Source organism: Dromaius novaehollandiae, chromosome 1, assembly GCF_036370855.1.
Source record: "Dromaius novaehollandiae isolate bDroNov1 chromosome 1, bDroNov1.hap1, whole genome shotgun sequence".
NCBI classification, from domain to species: Eukaryota; Metazoa; Chordata; class Aves; order Casuariiformes; family Dromaiidae; genus Dromaius; species Dromaius novaehollandiae.
In genome coordinates, this window is record NC_088098.1 from 89,726,868 (window position 1) to 89,754,290 (window position 27,423).

At 37.0% G+C, this 27,423-nt stretch overlaps 1 protein-coding gene across 6 annotated transcripts in view; it reads right to left on the reverse strand.

The window, feature by feature from the left end:
* Positions 1-25,427, reverse strand: part of STXBP5L (syntaxin binding protein 5L) — a 207,800-nt gene extending 182,373 nt beyond the window's left edge. For 2 of the 6 annotated variants that reach the window (XM_064519788.1, XM_026103445.2), the window contains exons 1-2: positions 24,394-25,427; positions 6,968-7,065 (exon numbers count right to left, since the gene is read on the reverse strand). In XM_064519788.1, coding sequence (XP_064375858.1) covers positions 6,968-7,065; positions 24,394-24,591 — 296 coding nt within the window. In that variant the 5' untranslated portion in view covers positions 24,592-25,427. The remainder of the gene's footprint in view (positions 1-6,967; positions 7,066-24,393) is intronic. The other 4 variants (XM_026103448.2, XM_026103447.2, XM_026103450.2 and 1 more) reach the window with 2 other exon arrangements.
* Between the last annotated feature and the right edge of the window lie 1,996 nt (positions 25,428-27,423).

Below are 27,423 nucleotides of genomic sequence, written 5' to 3' on the forward strand. Positions count from 1 at the left end.
TTCCTACTAAGAGATTTTCAAGGAGGCCTACTAAGCTGAAAAAAATAAAATTATCGCTGTAGAATTAATGCATGTTGTATACATACCAACCAGGTGAGGTTACCCATTTTTTAATTACATACTGGCGTGCTTATCTCCTTAAGGAATCATTGGGCCTGATCTTATGTGGCAGGCAAGTAGAAGCATCATTAGAACATACAGCCAGACTGCTTCTATATATTAACTTTATACCCTAGATTATACTGTTAAATTACATATAGAAAGAACAACAGCTAATATGGGAAGAAATTATTATGGTTTGTATTAGAGATGTTTAGATGAGGAAAAATTATAAACCAGCACTCTTTGCTGCACAAATTGATTGTTACATAGACAATCAATGATAATAGGCTGATCATTTTTACAAAAGTACAATTGAAATTGTGTGATGGTTTCCTTAGTGCAACAGAAAATGCATTGCTTGAATTTCCAAGTTTACTTGTTTAATATAAGTGATAGACTTGCAAAGTAGTGTTACTGTTTGCTTTTTTGTAAGAGAGAAGTTTTCTTAAGTTATTTGGAGAAATATTAATTCTCTCCCACCACAAGCATTCCCTACACAAAAGACAAAAACAAAAGAAAAAAGGCAAAATCAATAAGTACATAATATAACTACAAATTTCTGCACATAAAGGACATTTTAACTTTAGTTCAGGGAGAGCTATCTAAAAAGATAATTAGTAGACTAGAAGGAAGGGCAAATTGATGTGTATTACTTCCTGTGCATGACAACACTTCTGTTGATGACTGAAAGCTTTGAACAAAAAAGGTAGGCAAAGGTGAGATGCTCTGTACCTCATACAGAGTCTAACTGAGGCTCATCACTTCTTTAAGGTAGTTGCCTATCACTAATAGGCATCTTTTCATTATCACCATAAGTTTTTTTTAATAAACTCCACAAAATTCTTGAAGCAAACACCCAGAACAGTTTCTCCAGACAGTGATCATGAATATAGTTCTCAGCTCTAATTAAAATGTTGCCAGATCCATCCAGTTGAATGCCATTTTTATGTGCATTTCAGAATATAAAAAAATATATCTTTTCTTAGTAGATTTGTTTGCAGATGTTAGATTCAATTTTTGTCTCCTGGATAAACATTGGTTGAAAGTGATACAGTTAACTGTAACAAACCTGTTACTTAAAAAGCATAAAAGGGGCTTGGGAGCTGAATGGACCCAAATATATGCATATATGCATAGACTTAATATGTATATACGTATGAGTGCACATACAACCAGATGCATAATAATCTCAGTACAAATTTAAAATTCCCCAAACGCTGGTCCTTTTAGATTTAATGATACAAGTGAATTTGATATATTTTCTATATTTTGTAATACCTTTGTATTCCTGTAGATTGACAATAAATTAATTTCCATAATGGCCTATTTAGGTATCTGTACATACAAAAGATACATATATACATATATCAATGATCAGAGGAATATTCAGAAGAACTTATGTCACTGACTCTCAGTGAGGTTTGTGTTCCTGAAACACTCAAGTGCTCTGGAAAAATCCCAAATACATTGCACAATGAGATAAAGATGAAATACATCAATGATTCTTCCAAGTCAAACAACAGAACTTTGGTTTTATGATCTTGTCTGTGCTTCCCCTATTCCATCTGCCCAATAAATCACACAGAGTAAACAGCATGGAACACAGTTTGCTTATTTTAAGGATAAAGATCTAATGAAACCTTGTTTAGATTAGGAGCCAGCAGTTCCAGGGAGAGTAAATTTGTCACACTTTATATTTAGATGCTATGCCACCCTTCTCAGTGACCAAAACCTCAAGCTATTTTCTCTTCTTTCTTTTTAAGGACAGCAAATGTGATGTCAAACATTCTTTACCACACTTCCTTTAAGTACTGTAAATTTCCATTCCTCCTCTGAATTCTACATACACAAGTCCATGATTTTATTACTGCTATTTGTTCTCTTTGTCTTATTTTTTTCCAGAGTGCACAAACAGCCCGAATTGTACTTCCTAGTAATGCAGTTTCTCGGTATACATCAGCTGCTAGTCAATGGAGCTATCCGAGATTTAGATTCCACCTTCCCCTTTACTTGGGACATGAACTCTGGAATCAAATATATGATTATGGCTGTTTCATGGGTAGAATTGTGATAGTCTTGAAGCCATGCTTTGTTTTTTCACCAGATGCACCTATTAAAGTAAGCATTGCTGTACTATATTTGACATTCAAAAATTACCCTTGCTAAGAAAGCATGGGACAAAACACATCACACAGGTCAGAAGAATAATACCCAATATGATGCATAAATCAGAACCTCTCCTGAGCAGAGCCTGCAGAATTTTTGTTCTGTTCTTATGCATCACTCAGACAAGTATCAGAGGTAAGCACCAGACAGCTCAGCTCACTAACCAGCCAAAAAAATAACACAGCAAAAAAGAACGTTTTTTTTGCCAGGTTTGTGAAATGAATTGCTGTGGAAAGATCTGATGAGCACTAGACAGAGTCAGAACAAGGACCGCACCATGCAGCCAGGCAAGAGGGGAGGGCAGAGCAACACCTCCACTTTCATGTGGCAGTGAGTCATAATAATTTTGTTTGCTGAGGTATAAAATGGCTACTGTAGGTATAAAATGGCTGCTACATTGTCTGACAACACTGGAAAAGAGCAAGCTGTTACGCCTTTTAGAAAGGCCTTGTATTTGTTGGCGATGGCTTGCTTTTTTACTCAAGCAACGAACAGTGAAAATGAAGACTTGCATAACCCTGGGCCAGCATCCATGACAACATGAAGTGCAAAAGTCTGGAAAAAATGTATTATGAATAACAATATAACAGTTTAAATGTGTCCAAAGATATTTTATTAATTTAGATGTCCTTGATGGTAGATAAGCTTCCACTGGTATGGAGGCCAAGTCATTTTATTTGCACTGGATTTAAGACAGACTTTCTCTCATTTCTTAATAAACAAAGACGACAATAGCTACAGAATGGTCTCAAGATCTTTTAGAATTTGTTACTTCAGCTAACCACAAGCTAATCAATCACTCAATTACAATTATACTTAGATGCTCATGTGCTTGAAATAGGTCACTGTACTGGCTAAGCACATCTTTGATGTGATGGAAGAAGTCCAAAGGAAAGGACCTAGTGACTCCAGAAAGTATCTATAACGAATTTTAGTAAGCATTTGTGAGCTAGATAAAAGACAAGATAGAAATTTGCATCCTGAAATCTGAGAGCAGCATGACACTTTTTCAGATATGATATTGGAATAATCATTGCTAACAACACTGATTTTAATTTTCCAATTAGGATTTTAATTCAGATCTAGGATGTGACAAAATCCCAGAGTTCTCTTCCTTTTCCTCTGAAATCAGGAAGAGACCTCATCCTGATTAACTTTCTTAACTTCTCTCCTCATTGTATGGTGATATAGAACCTTCTCTGACAGCAAAACAAAGTGTGCAGTCTCTGATTATTGCGTTCAATGTCATAAGGTTCGCTGGACTACGAGGAGAGAGGAAGAGTATGGAGACTGTAAGAAGAGGAATTCAGTTTCATAGCCTTAAAACTTGGACTTGTTTGCCAAAAGCAAGCAGAGTCCAGGTAGAATGGCAATGAGCAATGATCTGAATGATGATCTGGGCAACGATCAGAAGTATGGGAGCTGACAGAAGGGTTCAAAGAGGAAATAAATTTTTCTCAGAGGAGAGATGAAATTTGCTGTGTTTAGGAGGAAGGAGAAGGAGACCAGATGACACAGTAGTTGTTTAAAGAGTGGGGTCTTTTGCCTTTTCTTTGCAGATTTTGGTAGCCTGTGTTGGTAATAGAAAGAAAATCTTTCATAGATAACTTGCAGTGCATTCATTCTAGGGCTGGAGCATAGTTGTCCCTATGAGGATCCAGTACCCAGCAGTCATCAAATGGTAAAATCGACATTGTTGTCTAAAGATGCTTGAAAATCCCAAGGAGACTGCTAGGATCAGTAGAGCACAGCAACAGCAATTCCCATTGCTATAGAAGCTATAGCAGTTGCATCTAAAGCAACACGAAAAGAAGTCTGGGAGAAAACAAATTGATTCTCATACCAAAATGAACTTTCATTTATCACTGTACTCTAATGGCAACTTTTGAAAAATATACTCTATTTCAGGCCAATTTAGCATAGTCAATTTTAGTAGTGCAGCTTGAACATTTGAAATGATCACGTGAGTTAAACTGTAATTCCCAGTTTTGAGATACTCACTTCATATTCTTTGGAAATAGTTTGCCTTTTGAGAGCTCTTAACTTGCTACCAATAGACAACCTAGTACTTTGTCAATCTTCTGGAAAGATAGGGAAGCAACAATACCATTATGTGATTTACACTGGTCACCGGAAAATGTGTTCCATATCACTACATGAATACTAAACATAAATTCTCTCATGTCATGATTTTGTACTGCCCAACAACAGAGTTTGATCCAGACTAGGCCCTTTTGGTACTACCAAAAAAAAAAAAAAAAAAAAAAAAAAAGGAATGCATTTCTCTGATGGTAGCCAAAGTCTGTCCTTTTGTTCCATCCACAGTACTGCTTAGAAGCACCAACAAAACAGAATACAATGAATGTGTAGAACAAATTATCTCATCCTATTTTCTAACACTAATCAATTTCATGGCAGAATGAAATTGGGTTGCTCTGTTAAAAATATTTTTACGGGATACTGTGGAAGGTTGAAAGCCATTAAAATCTGTATTTTTTTAGTTTGCTTTAAAAATTTTCACTATAAATTGTATTTTCAGAAGTGTAACACTAAACCTGTTATATCTTGGCTTGAATCTTATAGCTCAACTTCAACAATTACAAATGATTGTAACAAAGTTGGCTTAACTGAGTGGTGTTCACTGTGTGATCCCAGGCCCTGTTTTATTGATCACTGCTCAGTCCTGTGTACAAACACAAACATATTAGTCTCCACCTAGGTTTTTATGGAATAAGTTCCATAAACATTTCAGTGTCACACTGAGACATTTGATTTAAAATAAATAAATAATTATTTTTACAGCACCCTCTATCTTCAAAGCACAGCTTGCATTGACTCAGTGCTCAGTTCTGCAAATCAGGCTCTGTGTGCCAAAGGAGATAGGCATTTGTTATAAGATGTGAAATTAATATTCTTTAAAATTCAAATGGTCTGGTAATCTGGATGTTTTTGTTTGATTCAGGTACTAGAATTGGCAGAAAGTTTTCTGCAAATGAAAGAGATTTTTGCTAGCAGAACCAGAGAAGAGATACTGAAGGAAGAGATGCTTGAAAAAACATTCTTCCCACCTGTTCCTTTTATAAGCCATTTCTGTAGGTGATTATATAGAGTTTTATGTAAGGTTAGGCATACAGCTGTTTTCCACAGTATGTTCCATTCCTGTGGCAGAAGACATGCAGATTTAACTTACTGCTACATGAAGAAGTATTAAATCAGGCTCTGTACCTACATTTTTCTTAAAGGAGGGATTTATGTAGGTATAGGGTGTCTAGCCAGTAGCAGCACAGATCCTACAAAAGCCTGGCTACTGAAATGGAAAGGAGAGGTAGGCTAAGGAGTCAGCCTTCTGCAGGGTCTTCTTCCTACAACACCTATATTACCTGTGAAATTCCCCATCTCTCCTCTTATGGGAGATGATATGAATGAAGGCTCCAGAGACAAAGCTCTAGCTTCCTAACTTAGGATAGCTCCCAGAAGAATAAAGAATGACTATTAAACTTGCACTTTCTCAGAAATGCACAAATTCATGAGAATTTTGCAGTTAGAATATATTCTATTCAATACTTAATTACAATCTACTTCATTTAGGTAAATATTGAATAGAATCGTCAAAGCAAACTTCATGGTATAACTGGTTTATTTGAGTTTTGTAGAAATCGCTGGATTACAATTAGAACTAGACTTATAAAAATGCAACTATTCAGAACAAGAGCACCTAAAAATGGAGGAAATTAGTATTCCCAGTTTTAGTCATGTTACGTGAGGCACAGTCAGAATCTCCAAGAGGAAATTTTTCTCTAATTTGTAACCTGCCTTTGGGTTTGTTAGGTTCATAGCTATCTTGGGAACAATGGGAGCAAAAGAACTAGAAAACATTAGTTTAGTATTTATTAAAGCATTGTCCCCTACTTTCAACCCTTGAATTTATTTAGGTATAAGTGATTATAAAAAAGCATTACTTTTATTACTTCTGTATCCTGTAACACTTAAACCTTCCTGTAGCTTTCTTTTTTCTTTTTTTTCTTACTTTATATGTAGTTTCACCAAATTGGAATATATTCATTATATTTATGTTCAATTCATTCTGTGTAGACATCCAACTTAAAATTACTACAGTATGAAAAGGTAAGCATAAGTTACTGGCACTAGAGTACCTTTATAATTAATAAAGAGAAACAGGCACTTTTGGAGTGCTTCATTTGACCTTTTTGAGGCATCTCCTCCAGGAAATGGACTGTGCCTTAGAATTGCCTGTTTCCCACCATTCACTGCAGAGAGTGTGAAAGAGATCTCATACATAGATATCTACATTGCAAACCCCTCCAGTTTGTTAGCTGCATTGCAACAATTAATATATATATTGCTAGCAGGACATTCACACCTTGTTCATGATCACTTTGTGGTTCTATCTCTACCTTAACATACTGAAAACCAAAAATTGATTCTGCTTGATATTAACCAATATTGATCATATGCCAAAAACTCTTGTTCAAAAGAATTCTTCTTTAGACACATTAATAAACTAATAGTAATTCTTCAACAACACATCCTTGTCCGATACATACAGTAAAAAAGAATGAAGTAGAATATAACTTCATAAAATGTAATCTTACCTGAGTGCTTGTGGAAGTAAAGATAATTCATATCACTGTATTAAAAATATATAGAAATCATATAAATTCTGAATAAAAAAGGATACATTCGTATGGCTCCTGTTCTTGTCCCAATTGCCAGAATTTTCTGAACTGGGTCAAAAGCTAAGGCAGTGGGTAGATAAGGAAAACCATGGCGAACCGTCTGAAATAGAACAAATGAACAGTCAGAGTGAATGATTTGTAACAATAGAGAACAAGTTTATGTTTTATTTTACCTGTATAGGAAGAAAATCTGTTATTTTGCTTTATGTTGTATTGTTTGCAATACATTTCAAGAAAAGTATTAAAAAGATGTAACATTCTGAACACAGAGGTGAACTTCACTCATGCCAATTTCAAATTATGCTATTTATCCTGTACTATTTTATATGCTTTTATTTTTCTATGCTTTTATTATAACAAAGTAGATGGCAAAATATGCCAATATATAACTGGTATATTTTGCTTATATGGTATATTGAAAGATAACCTTAATATGTCAGGCAGCTGTAATTGTAAATTGAAAAAAAAATACTTTTAATATGCTTTTAAAACACTGTCACAAACAGCAGCAGTAGAAAGAAATGGAATATGTCCAGGGCAAGAGATCCAAAAAACCAAAAAATTGAATTGAGTCTATGAGGTAAAAATTCTTACCATCATTTAAAAAAACAACCTACCAAAGATGTTCTCAAAATGAGCCACTGAACCACCCATCCTTTCTTAATCTTTATAATATTATGTTTTTAATTCTAATTGTTGAAGAGAGACCTTGGGGAATAAATGAACTGAGCATGATATAATGCATGCTTGAGTTCGAAGACAATAATATTTAAAAAAATATTAGCCTGAGGCTTATGACCAGTATGACCTATCTGATTTTCAACAAGGAGTAAGACTCCCGCACAAGAAAAAGAATGAGAATAACTACACTAGACTATATAAATAATAATAAAAAAGAAACTGTAATGGGTGTGGCTGCTTACCTAAATTTGGGTAACAAATTGCCTTTTTTAGTATACAACTGGGATTGGAGAGGAAGTGCTTTGGACCAAATGAAATTTAACATTTTCAGGTATTTTTTCTTCCTTGAAATTATCTTGTTCATGATCTGTGTCTGTTGAAGTATTCAGCAGTCCCTATGGAACAACTTCAACAAGAGGGAGCCCTTAATTGCAGACCTGTTGAGTAAAAGGCAGCTGATGATCTCTACAGCTGTATTATTCCAACTCTGATTTCTTTCTTTCCAGCTGGAAACACTTCAGCTGACATTCACAAGTAGTTTGGGAACAGCCAAATGCATGTTGTTCAGCAAATAAACTCTTCCTTAAAAGAAATCTTACTCATCTCTTATTTTAATTATTGCTGATAAGGGATGTCTTTAAAAAAATGCTAATTACTAGTTTCCAGACTCCAAAAATTTACAAATATATACTACTTCAGTAAGTTGCAAAATAGTTGCAAATTTTTTTATGTTAATGTAGACATTTATTAAAGATCTCCATAACTCTGTTTCTGGTTTGGTGTTTTGTATGTGTGTTTTGATTTGTTTTTAATTTTCTTATCTTCTCAAGTGGTAGGATCACTCAGACTAAAGAATTTGATTTTTGACACCTAAAATGGAACTAGACTTACATACTGTAAAAATACTTTTACCTCTCATGTCGCAAAACCCTCTGGAATTACCAACTGGAATATTTTCTAGTGTGTCTAATGTCTGGCTTAACTGCATTACTAATTTTCTATTATATTTGAGATTTCTGTATTCTGGTGAATAAATGTTCTTCCTTACCTGAAAATACATATTTTTCAAAAAGGTTTTTTTGATTATTAATTTTTAAAAATCCTCCCTATAATAAAGTTTGAATTTCTAGCAATTCCAATCACAATAAAACTTTTCTGAGGTTTATCCCTGGCTGCAGCTTACAGTCCTATTTCTTCGATCTAAGAACCTAAAGATAAATAATTTTAAAGACTTATTTGAATCTTGCCTATGTATTTAGCATCTTCCTTGTATTTTCAGTATTTCTGCAGTCTATATGAAATCAGACTTTTCATTTGGAAATCTTACTTGAATCCTGTTATTGAGGCAGACCTACTTGGAAGGGAACTAGCTGTGTGCATCTTTTCAGGACCATAGTTCAGTAAAAATTCCTGAACTCTAGGACTAACTCAAAACTGTTATTTCTGTTTTGCAGCCATTTTTGAAATTAAGGGCATTTATATTTATTCCTGTGTAGAATTAACCTAATAGCTTGTGAATGCATAATTCTTCCCTTTGTACAATAACAAATATTGTTGAAATCTACTGATCCTTCAAGTAAATTACAATTTTCAAGTATAATATTTATATTTATTAGAACTCTCAATGAAAACTAATAATAATAAAAAATAAGGACAAACACAGTCTAGAAGAAAAGCCAAACTGTACTGTACACCGTGCAAATGGAAAAAAAGTCTCTATGACTGAGATTGTGGCATAAATTGGAGCAGATTCAGAGGTCATTCTGGAGATCAAGCCTATTCAACAGAAGAACAGGGACAAGTTCTAACACTTTAGACCCCCAGCCTCTTGTCCTTTGCAATACTCCAACAAGCACCCTATTTCCAGGGACTATGAGAAAAATGGACATGAGAACATAGCACTTAAAGTAGATTTTTCAATAATATATTGATATAATTAATATGAGCATATATGCAAGAATTAGTAATGATTCTATAACTGTGCCTGCGCTTCCTTACAGCATTTAGTAATACAGGTGAAGAAGGAGGGAGGACTACAGAAATAACTTGATCCTAAGGTGACAAATAAAGTATATTACTACTTACTCTGTGCTGTGTCTGGTAGGAACAACGTAGATCGAAACTATGAACAGTGACCAGAAAATGCAAAACAAAGTAGAAATCTTTTACAAAATTAAACTATCTCAATAGCAGACAAGAACATCAAAAAAGAATCCTAAATATATCAGTTCTCATTCTCATAAATGTAGGACCTACTTATTCCTACTGTCTTAAGAAAGGTGCCAAAAGAAGGGAGAGAAAAAGCAGACAGCAGATGGAGCTAAGACTGCTTCTCTCTGCATTATCCAGCTTCCTTTACGTCTCCTTTTTTGACATGTTGTCTCTAGAGGCAGTCTGTGCTCCCTAGAACATACAGCGCATATGCAACTCTTAAAATATTTTATTTGAAATAGAACAATTATAAATGCAGCTACAATTTCAGAATAAATCCTTGTTCAGTTTTGTTATTCCATTTTCAATGCGATGAAAATGGTTTTAAGTAAATTTTCTTGTGGTGAATTGCATGTATATAGCATTAAAATAATCTTTATACAACCAGTTTAAGTAAATGAATGTAGGAAATTGATTATATGGGATTGCCAGTATTTTACCAATGAATTTTAATATGCTGTACAGAATGAAACAACAAGCTCTTTCTAAGATACCATGACACATTTCTGTGGCCAAAAACCAAAATCCCATTAGCAGTAATATGCAATATCCAGCCTAATTGTTCACACAGTACATAATGTAGCCTTTGAGTATAAGAGCATTTCCTAACTTTTTTCCTATGGTACTTTATACTAGACTGAAAAGTTATGATTTTTCAAAGTAATTTTGATCTTCTCTAAATAATTTCAGAAAATACAGGACTAAACTCTGTTTTAAACTCTATCAATTTAGTACTGAGGCATATGATGCAAAACTGTCCCTACTAACTTGCCTACAGGTAAAATTTGTAACTGTTCTACTCATACTTTATATATATCCCATTTTGTATAACATTTGTCAGCAAAACTGATTTACTTTGGTAAATAATATTTTGAGTGTATTTATTAAAATTGAACAATGTGGTCTAAGCCTGTGACTCAGGACATAGAATCTATTTCCAATTTGTGACCAGCCTGCCACATGCGGAAGTCTCACTGAAGCAAGTAATTTATTTGTTTGTGGAATATGGGATAAAGTGCTGACTGAAGCCTACTTACAATTCTCAGAGATCCTTTTACTCAGTTGTATAAGAAATTAATAAATGTCAGTGATTCCAGCTTTCACTGACATTGTAGTGGTGAAAATGGGCCTTTATAAAGATGCGTTGCCATGCATTATAGCCCTGTACAGCCATGACTTCCCTCATTTACAGGGTTCTGTGCCTGGATTCTCTGATTGGTAAGACTGTTTGCTCCTTGCTCAGGAAAGATGGGAAGAGGATGAGATCTCAGCGGGCTTCCATCCCAAGAAAATGATACAGAAAGGATACATTTTTATAAGCTAAATTTTCATTTTTTAAGGGAATATATATATTTTAAATTTAAGCTTAGCTAAAACTTTCCAAAATTTCAAACATAAGCCATGGATTCCACTTAGCTGTTACCCTGCATTACAGGCCAAGGCCTCCGAGCATGTTCATAGGCGGTTCCACAAATTGTGCATTTTTTTCTTAGATAAAGATACCCACTGATGGTTCTTTTACTCTGTTTCTCTCTGCACATAAAAGCTAGAAACAGTAGCATGGAAAAATCCACCTACCAAAAGGAGTCTAGAAGGGATCTTGGGAACTACAGACTAGGAAGGCTGACTTCTATCCCTGGCAAGATGGTAGAATAAAGTCTAAGATCATTGAGTGAATGGATAAAGATGGTCTGCTGGTAAAGAGTCAGCAGGGTTTCTGCAATGGGAAAGCCTGTCTGACTTGTTTTTCGAAATTCTATGAAGCTGTGAGAAAGCATGTGGACAAAGGGGATATGAATATATTTGAATTTTCTAAAAGCTTTCCAATAACCTTACACAGCAAGGTTATTAAAGAAACAAAGCAAGGTTATTAAAGAAACAAAGTTGCTGTAGGACTGGAGAAAAGGTTCTTTTATGGACTGGAAGCTGGTAAAGAACAGGAAACACAGGATGGGGTTTAATGTTGATTTTTAACATGGAGAAGTCAGAAATGGGGTACCTCACTTGCTCGGACCAATTTTATCCAACATCTTCAACGATCTATGAAATGTAATGAACACATCTCCAAGTTTGTAGCTGATACTAAGTCCTTTTGAGTAGCCAAATTCAGTACCAATGGTGAGCAACTCCAAAAAGACTTCATTAACCTGAATAGGTGGGCAAAAAAGCGATGAATGAGCTTCAGTGGGGATAGACATAAGATAAGGTATCTAGGAAAAAATAATCTAAACTAAGCTTACATGATGCTGAATATGGAACTAGCATTTACAGCTCAGAAAAGTGATTTTGCAGGCATTGTAGAGAGTCCTCTCAAGTCTTTGGTTCAATGTGCAGCGACAACCAAAATAGCCAATTAATTCTGGGCATCATCAGGAAGGGTATTGAGAATAACACAGAAAGCATCATTTTGCTCCTGTGTACAACCTTGGTGAGCCCATACCTTGAGTACTGCATGCAGCACTGGTCTCCATATCTGAAGAAGCAGTGGAGTCAGAGATGATATAGAAAACGCAATTAATACTCAAGGTGATGGAACATGAACCTTACCAGGAGGGACTAAAAAGGCTGGGACTTCAGTTTAGAGAAAAGAAGGTTGCGGAGATATACGATAGAGATTTACAGAATCAAGAAGGCTGTGGATCAGCTGAATGTAGAACTGTTATTCATCAAATCCACAGAGGCACTCAAAACAAGTAGAAGATCAGATTAAACCAGAAAAAGTACTGCTTTACACAACAGGTAGTGAACTTCTGCAACTTGGTGCCATATGATGTTTTGAAGGCAGATGTCATCAGCAAATTCAAAAAGGGATTAAACAAATTCATGGACAATATCAATAAATGAAGACTAAGAAGACTAGGTAAGGATACAGTCTCTAGCATCTCCAGTCCAGCAATTGTGGATGATGGGAGATTACAAAGGGAATGGACTACAGAAAGTGATCAAACTTGATTACTCTCCCTAAAGGACATAGTCTAATGCCACTGTCAGAAACTGACTGCAGGCTTATATGGACCTTTGGTCTGTCTCAGTGGGGCATTTCTTATGCGCTTATAACCTTCATGTGCAGCAGCCCATCTGAGAGAGGAAGAAAAAGGGGATTGGTACTGATTGAGAAAAACACAACTGAGAAAAAACATGGAATATGTGGATACACAAAGGAAAAAGAGAAGTGTTAATGAAATAGGCAATGTAGTGGTGGGAAGAAGGGATTTATACACACAAACAGATCAGACTATTCAGCAAGTTTCATAATATTTACATAGGCATCTTTCAGCATGGAAGAATAATACTTTCAGTAATAGGCAAATTAATTTTGTCTTTTAACTTTTAAATTATAAAACTGACTTTGTTACAAAAGGTCACTTAATAAGCTACAGTAGAATTCTGAGAAAACCTCCATCCTGGACATAAAATAGACTTTAAACACAACCTGAAATTTTAACAGTTTGGTTTCACAAATATTATACACTGATAATTATATTTATAATTAAAAATTCAGAGATATTATATTATTACTATTGGAACTGAACTGACTTGTATATTACACATTTTTGTACTATGAAGCTATGAACCTTTTTCTTCTTTTGGAAGCAGCTGTACTTCAAAACTCTACTTAAAAAGTTTAAAACATAAGATTGCAAAAAATATTATAAAGTATATATTTTTAATATGTATTTTTTCACTCTACTGTTTTTAAAAAGCTTGCATGCAGACCATATGACTGTTTTTCAGAAACATGCCAGTTCTACCACAGATCACATGAATTTTGAATATCCTCATATTGCTTTGGCCCTGAAAAAGAAAATATATCCAAAATATATCCAAATGCACCTTCCAGATGCATTTTATTTAAAAAAATAAAAAACATTTTCTTTTAAAATTTATTAAAAAAATAAACAGCTAAAATCTGACACAATCAAAAAACAAAGACCAAATCTTGCAATCCTCACTAGAATTCCTCTTTTCACAAGAAAAATCTCTGCAGAAACTTTAGAGATGTGATTTTCCACTTCTGCAAATTGGATGTTAAATACTATAAAGTCAGAATGGTCATATTCCATATCTGATTTATATAAATACAAATGGCCAAGTGAAACACAGGGGACAATCAGGCCTTATGAGTTCCAAAAAGCATTTTTCCCTAGACTGTTCTCTGATATACAGTAGAGTTTGTCAAAAATACAAAATGAGCAGAATTCAGATATAAAAATTCACAAATAAATAAAATTATATTGATTGACTGCATTATTCCTTGGATTTTAATCTTACTTGTTTGATCTATTTAAATCATTGCTGCTGTGGCCAAACTCCTGTCAACTACTCCCACTTGCCAAATCTACCACGGCACTGAGTTACAGCATAAATATGGTAATTCATGAATATAAGCATCCCGTGGCAGGTATCATCCTCTTTGAAGAAATCTTAGCTATACATCATGTGCAGAGGGATTTCACTTGCTCCCTCCTGTTCTTCCTAAAAGAGCTCTACCAACTTAAAAAAAAAAAAAAAATAGAGAAATACACAAAAAGACAGGAAATGGAGAATGCAAGGAAGGAATTGCATCCCTTGTTCAGTAAATGTGCTATAACAGGCTTCCCACTCTTGCCAGTGAAACAGTAAAACTGGTAAGAAGAAATGGGCATCAAACCTTTATAAAATATCTATAACTTCAGCTTTGGTGTAAAACAGAAAAATACCACGGACTTTAATGAACCTAAATTTGGCCTATTTATTTAAATGTGACTTCTGTCCAAATGGGGGCTTATTATAGGCTTTATATCAAAGTACTTCAAACAGTAGTTCATACTGATCTTTTTTTTGTTTTTGTCACAGCATTTAACCATACTGCAATAAAACTCAAAATTATAATCTGTTCAGAATATCATCAATAAAGCAGCGATCTGTTTTATGGGTATTTAGAAGAAAGGCAAAAACATTCAACATGTCTGATAGCCCCTAAATGAAAACATTTCTGTCTTCATTCTGATTGTGGAGGCAGAGAGTAACTGGATTTCATAATGTTAATGGGAAGTTTAAAAAAAATCTGTTTTTATTAAAGTTACACCAGAACTACATGGCAATATCTCAAATTAATATTCCATGTCTTTCCATTTTCAGATTTCCTGGAAATTTAACACTTCGGGCTGATTATATCCAGATCTGGTTACTGCCCTGAAGTGGATGTTTTATTTGATGTTTTCAGAATATTTTAATTAACAATTCAGCCACATCGAAGAATTAAAAAAATCTGCAGAAAATTCCCATGATTTTGCTGCTGTGAAAAAGTTCTTGAAGATTGTTTTTGAAAAGCTAAATAAAAACAGTGTTACATCCCTATTTTGATACAGAGATAATCTGTAATTTTAGTGCAGAACCATCAGGATTCCTGTGAAAATGTTTTATTTTGCACCATAACCTGCTGTTCTTGTATTATCACTACAGACCCCAGAACACAAATACTATTAGCAGAATTTATTGCTAACTCATCATATACAACATCATAACTTACAATTTATTATTAATATATAATTAATCTTTTCCTAAATTTTTGCTGTATGCATATTGTATGCAATTTGAGTACTTTCTTTTTTTTTCTGATGTTGAATATAGAACTTAATCTGGAGATATTGGCCAGTGTCTCATCTCACACAAGGTGAAAATATGTTCCGAAAGAAACATATTTTGTGGCAGCTTTTCACCCTCTAACAGCAGTGAAATCCAGCAGATCCTGCACATTACTATTCCCCCCTACATACCTATATGGGCATAGCTTACAGACACAAATGAGGACACAATATCCAAATATCAGAAGAACCACATAGAATCACATCCCTGTTTACATAATCACACATCTGTTTTCCTGCCACTGCCTCATTTAAAATACAGTTTAAAATATATTTAGGGAGAAACAATGAATGAACAAGGGTTCTAAGGATCTGCTTTTTTACAACTTTTATCCAGAACTATGAAGGAATATATCTATAATAAAACTGACTATAAACAGGTGTAACTGAGAACATTTCTCCATTCTCAAAGGACAGGAAAGATGGAACAGGATGAATGAAGCAGAGGTCAAAGTTCATAATTCATTTAGTATGACTTTTTGTAATGCCCAATGGATAATACAGAGGTTTTCTTACAAGAACCATGGTGAAGAACACAAACAGAAGAACATCCATCCCACCTGTATTTTGTATAGCGTTCAAAACAAATGTAATGGAGGATATAACACAATATAAGCAGACACTTCATATGATAAAGACTGGATTGTCATACATACAAGCATAACTGAATATGAGCTGATTAAGGGTCCTGACTTCTGAGTGTTTGACTTTGCAACAGTAATGTTCATATATAGTAAATTTTTGTATGAAATATAAACATTGATTTTTAATGGATTAGACTCAAATTCTGCAAAAAGGTGTGCTACCATGTACACCTGTATGTCCACAGTATCCCACTGAATTCAGTGGGGATACTTTTGAGTACATGCATTCATCAACTCAAATTGTTAAATATTAGGCATCAATTTTTTTTCAGTACCTTGCACAACTTCACTTCAACAGAACCGTAAAAAGTGTATCTCAACAGACTTTGACCCTAGCTACAGGCAACAGATTGTCTCTACTATTTTTTACTATTCACAGTCTTTGTTAGTGAACTATTAGAAATGGACATAGCACTGTACAAAGATAACATCTTATTACATTTGAGCATATTTACCAGCCATCTGTACCTAACAATATTGCTTTCTACCTCCTCCCCTGATGCACATTACTTGTACTTCTAATCACAAAGTCCTCTAACTGCCTCCTACCAAGATTCTAACATACATTGTGACAAAATTAGCCGATCCATATAAGCTGCTTTTATAGGCAGTTTCTCAGTACAGCCAGTAAACCAGTACATTTACATAACTTAGAGTATATTACTTTGCCTCTCTCCTGCTTTCTTTTCTGTATTTATAAAAATGAAGATATTAACTTTTCACAGTATTTTGACACAGAGCCCAAAAAGGGATTTAAGAATATAATATGCACCAGGGAGCATCAGATGCCTCAGAATGTGAGTCAGATATAAATGGAGAGTCATCTAAACTAGCCAAAGGGAATGGGGTCTGTCTTAGATTTAGTCCATCTTCCTTGAAGACAGCTGTTTATTTTAGGCGGTATATGCATTTCTACTGAGAAAAAAATCTCCCACCACTTCATATTTTTATCCATGAAGAACAGCAGACACCTCAGTCATTTCTTTCAAAACTGAAATATAGGTCTTTTTCTTTAACACATAAGCAGAGGAAGAAGAGTTACTTATGCAGCCAATGTTTTGCACAACAGATCTATGATTAAAAATGTCCCTGAGATACACGCAACCCAGGCTGAATCTCCTCCATCCTCACGGAAGTGATTCAAAATCACTTTTTACACTACAATAGTAAGAAACTTTCTCACTGACCAACTGGTGACCCACAGGTGAGGTACAGCATACAGAAACAGTGTGTCCAGTTTCCACTAGCTGAGGATACCAGGTAAGAGGATAAAAATTATGGCACTTGAAAAGAAAGGAAAGGCAACAAGAGAAAACTTGGGGATGGGAATCAACTTTGTGAGAAAGGCTCCAAATCCCAGGTATGAATTCACTACAGTTCTCACAGGGTGAGAGACTACATCACCACACCAGATTGCTGGAGGCCTGTTCTATACAAGTGAGAAGGCACTCAGTACACTCCTCATTCACTGAGGAATGTACTCTTCCTCAGTACGTTCCATGGGTTTTGTTTTCACCATTTCCAGGATACTCCAGGATTTCCCAGCCCCATCATCAGCTCAGGGAAGGAAGAGTGGAATGTAAAGTCATCCTGTTATGATGGTCTGACTTCTGAACAAGCGGCTGTGAAAAAGTGACCCCTAAATACAGAGAAGTTAGCTATCCTTAAGGTACACTCCTAGTAAGAAGAGACATTCTCAGTTTCTCATGTGGAAAAAGTATATCCTAGGTTTTAATTCTTTATCTAAGGACTCCACATAACTGAGATTAAGAAATCATTAGATTAAAAAAAAAGAACACTTGAAATGTCACACAAAATTACATTAAAAGAATATTGCTAAAAATGCAAAGTCAACCATGAAAAGCAGAAAAATTAGGACATACACAAATTAAGATAATCAATGCAATGTGAATTTGTTCCCCTTTTGTGTACACATTATTTTTCATTAAATGCTCTGTTTCTGCAATAGAACTTTTGCCTCACGCCATGCATAGTACAGTGTGGTCTGTCCTATGGACATACCAAAGGTATGCAATAAAAATGACATTTCTGTCAAAGTTGTCTATTTGGCACAAAATAGGAAGGTGCAAGGTATAGCTGAGATAGGGGATTACAGAAAGTAAATTCTATCAATGCTCTTACCCTTGGTTTTATAAATGATACAGCCAAGGGCCACAGATTAAGCTTTTCACACATGGCAGCTAATCATGTGTCCTTCATTTTCTGAATGACCAGTTTGAAATAATGGAGGCTGATGGTATTCAGACATCTTAGGTACAATTCACAGGTCCAAGTTGAAGCCAGAATTCCATCTAGCCCAATGGAGATAGGAAGGAAATTCCGAGCCATTCAGACTATCATGGGTGGACATCTGAATTGATAATGTGAATAACCAGCCTAAAGACTATTCTGTAGATGTGCAGAATATTTGCAACAGAATGTGAAAGCAATAGAACATGGAAGACATAAGTAGCATAAAAATATTAAGTGTATTAAAAAAAAAATCAGATTCATGGCTGGTCAAGCTGGACATTCAAAATTAGTGGACACTTCACAATCTGGCATTTTGGATTTTCTGTGCCTCATTTGCTCATCTATACTGTGGGAATAATAATACCTCCATCTCACAGAAATATTGTGAAAATCAATTCATTAATGTTTATAAAGCTTTCAAAACTACAGTGATGAGCAATTCTGCTGAGAAAGCCCATGGGGAACTTAGTATAAGGGTATGTTATGAATGATAAGTATGCAAAGAAATATTCAAGCATTTTCAATTCAGCAAACACCATTCATTTTACTAAATAAGACATATAGAAGAAATATGTAATTAAAGGTTGTATTTACAAGCAAATGTAATTTAGGAAATTCAAAACTTTGCAGTGCTTGATTTTGCACCTTAACATTCCTCTTCAAATGGTTTTGAGGCTGTAATTGCATATATTGGCCTTGATGGGTCTTCATTAATGCATTTAGGATTAATATTTGATTAACAAATCAGATATATTAATGCAAAAAGGTTGGTATTTTATTTGCAAAAAAGACAAAACAGTGTCTCCAGTTACACTACCATAGGTAGCTTACTATCTTCAAATTTCTTAAAAAAGAAGCTTTCAGCATGCTATTCTCTTTACCACGGATCAGCCTTATTTCAGATTAACACAGACATTTAAAAAAGAAAAATACATTATATTCATCACACATCCTGTAGAATTACATCATCTAATTACAGAAGTGTCATTTCTGGCTCTGTACTTTTAAACAGAATTCGGTTTTGCACCAAACATTAGATTCAAACTCTGTTATATATGACAAATCCTTCCCAACATTATATCTTATTTATTATTTGAGTATAGAATGATCTCTGAGCACTTACGAGTACGGGTTAATATTAATTTTAAAATGGGTCTTCTCTGAAATATAGCACTTCACACAGATTTTCTTTATTTTGGCCCTGAATGATCTTGCAACACAGAAGCAGTACAGATTAACCAAACAATTCGAACTACTTAAAATATTGTGCACAGCTTATACCAAAGAATTTTTTAAGGTCAAAAGTAATTTTTCCATTATTCTTTATAACCAAAAATAGAATAATCTGCTACTAAACAATTGTTCTTAAACTCTCCTTTCAAAATTCATCTTTTATTATTTTTGAACCTATCTTCATGTTGCATCCACACTTAAAATTATCTGCTCAACTGCTGTCAGAGGGACTGAATGTTCCTCTTCATAAATTGACCAAATAAAGTATCACCATCTGTAAGCCCTGGAAGTTAAAATTTAAGGCCAGCTTGTAGGAAAAACAGATAATTAAAGTATGTAAATACAGGCTTTACAGCACTATCAGAATCTTACTCTGTCCTATTGGGAGACCAACATGATAAAAACATCTAACAGGTCTTTAAAACTCATCTGCATCTAAACTGGCATCATAAACTTTGAAATGTCTAAATCAAAATATTTTTAGATAATTTCACTCTGTGAAGCAGGAGTTCAGCCAAAAAACAGTACACCCTCTATTGTAGCTGTGATCCCAAAGAAAAGAAATGCTAGTAGAAAAATGGAAAAAGGAAATTGTCTTTGAAATATGGCTATTGATTGGATACATCTTGAGGGCCTGCTTTTGTCAAAGGCAAGTGGGATTAGGAAGGCACCTTGATAATCAATCTGCAGGCTTCCATACCAGTTTCAAGAAAATCCTAAACCTGTTCTGTCCTCCATGGGTTTTCTATAAGGACCAGGCAACGTGCATACTGAAACTATGACTACACTATCAATATGAGTAATACAGCAAAATTCAAAGGGATGCTTATTATGAGACGATTATTGTGGGATGCAAAGCTACTCAGTGGTAACAGTTCAGACCAGTTTTGGAGAGAATACAAATCTCATGCTTCAGGGTTTAAAGGCAGTCACAAAACCATCAATTTCAGGAATAATTCTGTTAAAATATTACTCTGGGGCTCTTGAACGTGGCTCTTCAACATTTTCCAGGGTATCTGGCTGCTGCCTACAGCTACAGAAAACATATTGCACTGCATTAACTTAGATAGGCCTAGTGAAGTATAACTGTTACTATGTTCTTAACCGAGGTCTTGATTTCAAACATTTTCTGCATAGTTATTAACATCATGCTCTACAAATTCAGTTCTGTGATCCTTCTTCAAGACAAGCTCGTGTAGTTCTTTATGGGAGACTTACTTTCATAAAGAATATGCACTATATTTTCGAAAAATGTACATTTTCATTCACATTCAGTCTTCTCCAAACTGCATCATCCCTTAACAATTGACCTTCTGCAAAAGTAATGAAATCACTAGTTCCTCCATTTACATTCTTACTGTTCAAAGTTCTACTCAATTGACTTGCAGCATCCTAATTGTGATCTTCTCAGTCCTATACCAATATGAGATTTCTTCCCAATGCTGTATGGTAGTTTCTACATACTATGGACAAACACCAGCTGGCCTAAAAAATCCTTGCCAGAAAAACATACAAGGGGAAAATATAAAGGAGGATTACCTAGGAAACTACCTCTATCGTCACTAAAATTAATATAACTTTACTAAAACATTCTACTGGATCATACCTAGTTTTTGGCATGACACTACTGTCTCACACATTCAATTCAGCTAATGTGAACTATAATCAATATCTTTATGATTTGCATGTGGATACCCAAATCCCAAGGGCAGGCCTAAATATAGCATGAAATATACCTCAGCTTGCTGTTGTCCCAAAATACAGCTGACAGAATTTCACATCATTACATTAATACTTTTAAAAGGGTGCTACTGATTCATTAGTACAGCTACATAGATATAAATTTATCATCCTTAAGAAAGGCTGCAGCTATTTCATACATAATAGTTTCAAGAACATTTCATTTGTATTCTTTAAATCATTAATGTCATCTTCTGTATTGAAAAATAAATGCCAGAAGTAACTCACTGTGAACATCTCGGGGTAAAATAAAATATTCAAATTTACTTCTATTAAGTTTCATCTACATCTTGAAAAGACACTGTAGTAATAAGAATCCTAAAAATATCACGAAAGGGAGAAGCAGCTTTCAGGTGTGTTACTAATAAAACCGGTGTTCTGATAGAGCACCAAACCTGTGTTTGTAGTCTAGAAGACCTCTCACAAACTCCAAAAAGGCAATTTATTTAAGTAAAGACTGCAGGGTAAGGTCCTTTAATTCTTAAGTATGAGTCAGCTTTTATGTTTCACATCTAAATGAAGATTTAATAATCAGCAAAGAAATGGAAACTGTTTTAGGATATTACTTAGACTGTGGGTCCATCTGCCTTGATCCTGCAGATCATAACAACCTAAAACTGCCATTAGCTTTAATCAGCTCTGTGTGCGGCAGGATCACAGATCATGGGTCCTTAAAACATGCAGCCTATGTAACTTAGGTAACTTAACATGAAAATACACAGTTTAAATGTCAGAAGTTCTGCACAACAAAAGCTTGAGAAAGGCAAAGCTTTGATTATTTGTGTCTTGCTTTATTTTTAATTTAATTCAGATTGATTGAGGTGCAAATTATGGCTCAGATCCTTCACCCTGTAGCATGCAGATTGAAAGCTGCGCCTGCGTACAGTCCCACTGCTTTCAGTCCACTTGCATACTACATAATGCAGGATTGGGGCCTGTGGGTTTTTTGCTGGTTTACCAAACATGTTTGTAATGCTACTAAACTGCAATACAGCTGAATCAGGTGAGCCTGCTGAATAAACATTGCTGTATTTTCTACACATAATCACAAAGTATTTTGGGAAGTTTGCTGTTCGTACACTTCTGTACTTTGAAAAAAGAAAGCTGATATTTTGTATACTATACAGTTGACTTGTGCAGTACCATGCATTCATAAGCAAGTGCTGCTGCAACCACAAGCCTTCCTATACAAATATTTACTTTATTGAGAACATTTTAACCTGAGAGTTAAGTCTTCTAATTTAAAAAGGGAAGCAATTATTGCCTACTGAAATCTTCTCAAGATGATGTATTCCCAGCACACTCATATTCCCAGGTAGATCTATCAGATAATAACACACAACTGTCTTCAAGTAATATTAAGCCAAAGAAGGGAAATACAGAGATAAGGTAGAGAATTAAGTTTTTTCTTTACAGTTCATCTTCTTTTGTCTATTTTTGCAAATACACCACATAAAATAAAAATATATCATACAAAATACAGATCTTTGGCACTATCAAATGACTTAAACATGGAGAACTGTGTTCAGTTTTAGCCTTACTCAGAATTCTCAGAATATCAGACCTTATAATGATATTTCAGCATATCTTGATTATTTGCATTATCTTTTAACTGAAGTGTTAAAAAGGGAAAATCACATACTGAAGTATCTGGCATTTCATAAGATGTACAGTGTACATACAGGTGAATTTGACTCAAAAGGCCTGAACCTGCTTTCATGTATGGCAAAGGACTGTAAAACTGCCTGCAATCAGAATTTGTATAGAACCTGTTCCAAAGCTCTTTAAGTCATGGTGGCTCATCCTTCTTGCCCTGAAGTCGATATGAGTTTTGACATTAGCTGTATCTGAAAACAGAATAGAATGTGAATCATGATATCTGAGATTATGAAAGCTGTGTTTTTCACTAGGACCAGATCTGCATACAACTGTTTTATAGGGTTGTTTTGCTTGTTTATACTTCTTCCATCTTCCCACAGCACAAAAAGAAATGACAATGTGCTGAAGTTGACCATAACATAAATTTCAAATCAATGGGTGTCCTTACACTGGCTAAAGAAAGGATGGTATATTTAATGGGTGAACTTCATTTACTCTTAATAATGTAAGTTGCACTAATTAAAAATACTGTTTTTTGAAGTTTCTAAGCAAAACAAATAAGCAAACAAAACTTGTAGTGAAGTCCACAGAATTAATGTCAAAGTTAAAGATAACAGCATAGGATCAGATGATCATAATATAATCCCGCTTTTCTTTTTTGTTTTTCATTACAGAAGTGTGATTTTCTATTCCATGGTTGGTCAGAAGTGCCAAGTAGTTTGTACTGATTTTACTCTTGTATTTAAGAACATCACAGAAAGCTTCATTGCAGAAAACAGGCATAAAATGTAGTAAACATAGGGATATCTTATACCTTCTACTTGAAGGACCTAACCAATACATAAAACCAATACCAAACAAATCTGGAAAATTTCAATATTTATGCTGTCCTACTAAGTTTATTGTTATCTAATGACAATTTTCAGGGATCATACTAAAAAAGAAAAATAACTGAAGCTACATCCAATCCCCCCCAAACAATAAATGGAAACACTATGTTCAGCAAAAACTGCTCTGCTTTTATTTCTAGCTTATGCTCTTTCCTTAAAAAAGAGGGAAGGGAAAGAAGAGAGGATGGGAACAGGGAGGAGAGGTGGTAGATGTATACAATTTTAAATTTGTAATGACTTGTAAATGTTATTTGTACTAGCACCTATGGATTTGCTTTTCTGCCCATGATCTGGTTACTAGTTTTGGGTCTGAGAATGAAGTCAGGATTGAGCCCTGAATGCTGACATTAAGATTTTTATGAATTTACTGACTACTCCAGCTCTGCAGCAGACAGAAAAAAACATCAACAAGATTTCTGTCCTTTCATGCCAAAGTCCTTACACAACCACTGCAGTTCTCAAGTAAAAGATTTATTGGTATCATATTACCAAGCCCCCCCCAAAATGCAGGTTTTGTTATTTCCACAGTAAAAAAATTGACAGCCCTTACCTTACAAATTTGAAAATAATCTGAAGTTAGCGTCTCCTGGATCTCATCTCTGGGAGTCCCCGCAGCTCCTGCAGTTGCTCCTGGGTGCATGGAGCCACCACCAGCCCCACTTCCACCACCACTGCCACTGCCACTGCTTCCACCAGGGGATGAGGCAGTTAAACCATCCAAAACTTTCCGAAAATTAAATTTCTTCATTTTGGAAAAATCTTTAGGAGGATTTTGAGGGGGGAAAGGATGTGTTGTAACACATTCAGCTACATGTAGCAAAAGAGAAAGTCTTTAACGGTTCTCTGAGTGAGGCAGCACTTTAGTCCCTTGTACCAAACAGAAGGTGAATATTAGGTATAACTGATTGAAAAATACATAGGCTTCATTTTGTCAGATGTAAAAGCTACCTGGAAAGGTCCTTTAAAGAAATAAAAAATCCACAAGCAGCAAAACTAAGATTTATGTTCAAACAAGGAACAATGGAACACCCGCCATCTGATTTGCCTCACAAAATCCACATTTCACAGTGGCTAAAAAAGAAAAGTAAATAAAAAAATCAAGCCAGCTTCCAAAAGAGTAGGGTCCATCTCTCTATCTTTTTTGTCTATGATCTGCCCTCCGTACCTGAATATTTTAACAAAACTGCAAAAATTCAACAACGTTCAATCTCCTCTCCCTCCCCAAGACCCTGTCAATAACAGGTATTTTTGCCTCCGGGATTTTAGAAGAGTGGATCCTCTTTCCCTGCCGCCACTCTTCTCCTGTAGCTGCTGCTGCTCTTGCTACCTATTTATCTGCCTCTCCGAGCAAGTGCCAGCGACGGCTGCTGCCCTTGATCCTCCTCTCCCCCGCCGGGTTCCCGACCGGGAGGGTGAGTAGCCGCTCCCTGGCCGGGGGGGAAGCCCTGGCTCCCCTCGGCGCCAAGCTGCTGCCTTCCCCGGGCGAGGGGTCGCGGCCGCCCCTCAGCGCCCGGCCGCTCCACGAGGACCGAGCCGCAACAACCGGCAATCCCTTCAGCCAGCTCGGCCGTCCCGCGCTGACCGCCTGTCCCGTCCCTGCTGGCGCTGGCCCGCGGCACCCGCTGCCTCCTTCCGCCGCAGCCCTGACGCCCTCCTGCCCGCCCCGGCCACCGAGGCGGCCCCGCCGCAGCGGGGACTGCCCGCCGCCCCCTCGGCCCCGGGGGTAACTGGGGCAACGCGTGCGGCGCGGCCGCTCGAGCCAGGGCAACTGTTCCGAACGGTCGCCGGCGGGGGGTGGGGGGGTGGGGGTGGGGGTGCTGGCGCGGCGCGAGCCGCTGACGGGGGCAAGGCAGGCGGGAGCGGGGGCTGCGGAAGGCGGTGGGGGCTGCGGTCCCAGCCCGCGGCTGCGGCTCCCGCCCGCCCGGCGCGCTCGCCAGCCGCTCTCCGAGGTACTGAGCCGCAGCTCCTCCTCCTCCCCCTTCCTCCTCCTCCTCCTCCTCTCTCCTCCCCCGCGCCCACCCTCTTCACCCGACCCCGCCCGCCGCACCAGTGCGCGCCCGGGCGCTTTCGCCCCTCCCCCCTGGCTTGGTGCGCGCGCCTCGGGAGGGGGAGGGGCAACGGTTGGTGATTGACAGCAGCGGCAGGCTCAGATTGGCTGCCTGAGGGCCAGCTGGGTGTCATGAATGGAGGAGGTGGAGGAAGGCAGGGACTGCTCTCATTGGCTCCGTGGCCAGCCGGCTCAAGGCTGGGCGAGCGGACCAATAGGCAGAGCCTCAAACCGGGGCGGGGGTGCAACTTGCTAAGGTGCATCGACATGAGTGACAGCTGCCGAGCCCGCAGCGCCGGCTCCCCGGCATCTGATTGGGCCACGGCAAAGATGGGCGTGCGCATCCACTAATTGGGAAGGCCGACAGGCCAAATTTGCCCTGAAGCCGTGCGGCGCTCTCCCCGCGGTGGCGCCCCTCCCCTAGCACGGCCGGGCTGGCGGGAGCGTGGGGAGGAGGGGCGGGGAGCTGGGACCTGCCGAGGAGGCGGGAAGGGGGCAGCGCGCTCGTGGTGGGGCACGTGCGGGTAGCCCGGGGGGGCGGGGGGCGGTGCCACCTCGCCCTTTGACCACGCCCAAATGCGGCGGTGTCCTGCCTGGCCGGAGGTCGCGCGCTGGGCCGAGGTCGTTCTTGCCTCAGTTTCTCTGCTCTCCTGACAGAATCATTATATTTTTGTAATAGCCTTCATTATGCAGAAGACAAAGCAAACAAAACGTCTCATGAAATTGCCATTTCTACCATTTCCACCAGTAACGGGTGGCAGCCGTTGTAAAGACCCTTTACATCAAATTTGGGGTTCCATTTGCTCTTGGAGTGAATTCAGGCACACAGCAGTCCGCTTAGTTCAGCGCCCAAGCTATTTGCTGATACTACTTGACACTTATGGTAGAAATGCCTTTATTCTTCCTGAGAAAAACACTGTGGTAAATAACTCCCAGTTACCTTGTCAGGTGCTTGCAAGGATAGTTATGGAGATTATGGAGACTGAGGATAGTTATGGATTCCTGTGTAGGACAGCATCTCCAGCCTCTGAAGTGTAATGTAGCAAGAGAAAGGTTACACTGCACACAAGACCCTATAAGAAGGTTATTCAGGTCAGAAGCAAATGAGATACCTATCAAAAATGAGTCACAACACAGGGCTGTCAAGGTATGTGGAAGCTTAGAACTGACTGAAAATGTGTGAACAACAAACTTACTATTGTATAGTACTAAATATATAGCATCTCTTCATGTATAATAAAACCCATAAGTGATTCAAATTGCTCGCCTTAATCTGCAGATTGTTCAGGAGCACTTAGTACATACAGTTATGATTCTCATTCTAATGCCGAATGCATTTTTTGTAAACGCTACAATTTGGTAAAACAAGGTAGTATGTGTTTATTTTAGCTTCTTGCGCAGAGCTCCATACAATTTTGTTTTTACTTCGGATCATGCCTGCATGTTCCAAAAGGGCTTAGTTCTTCCAATCTGAACAATAAAAAGATTCCAGCGAAGCTCAAAGAGTAACTATAGATTCATTTACATCATCAT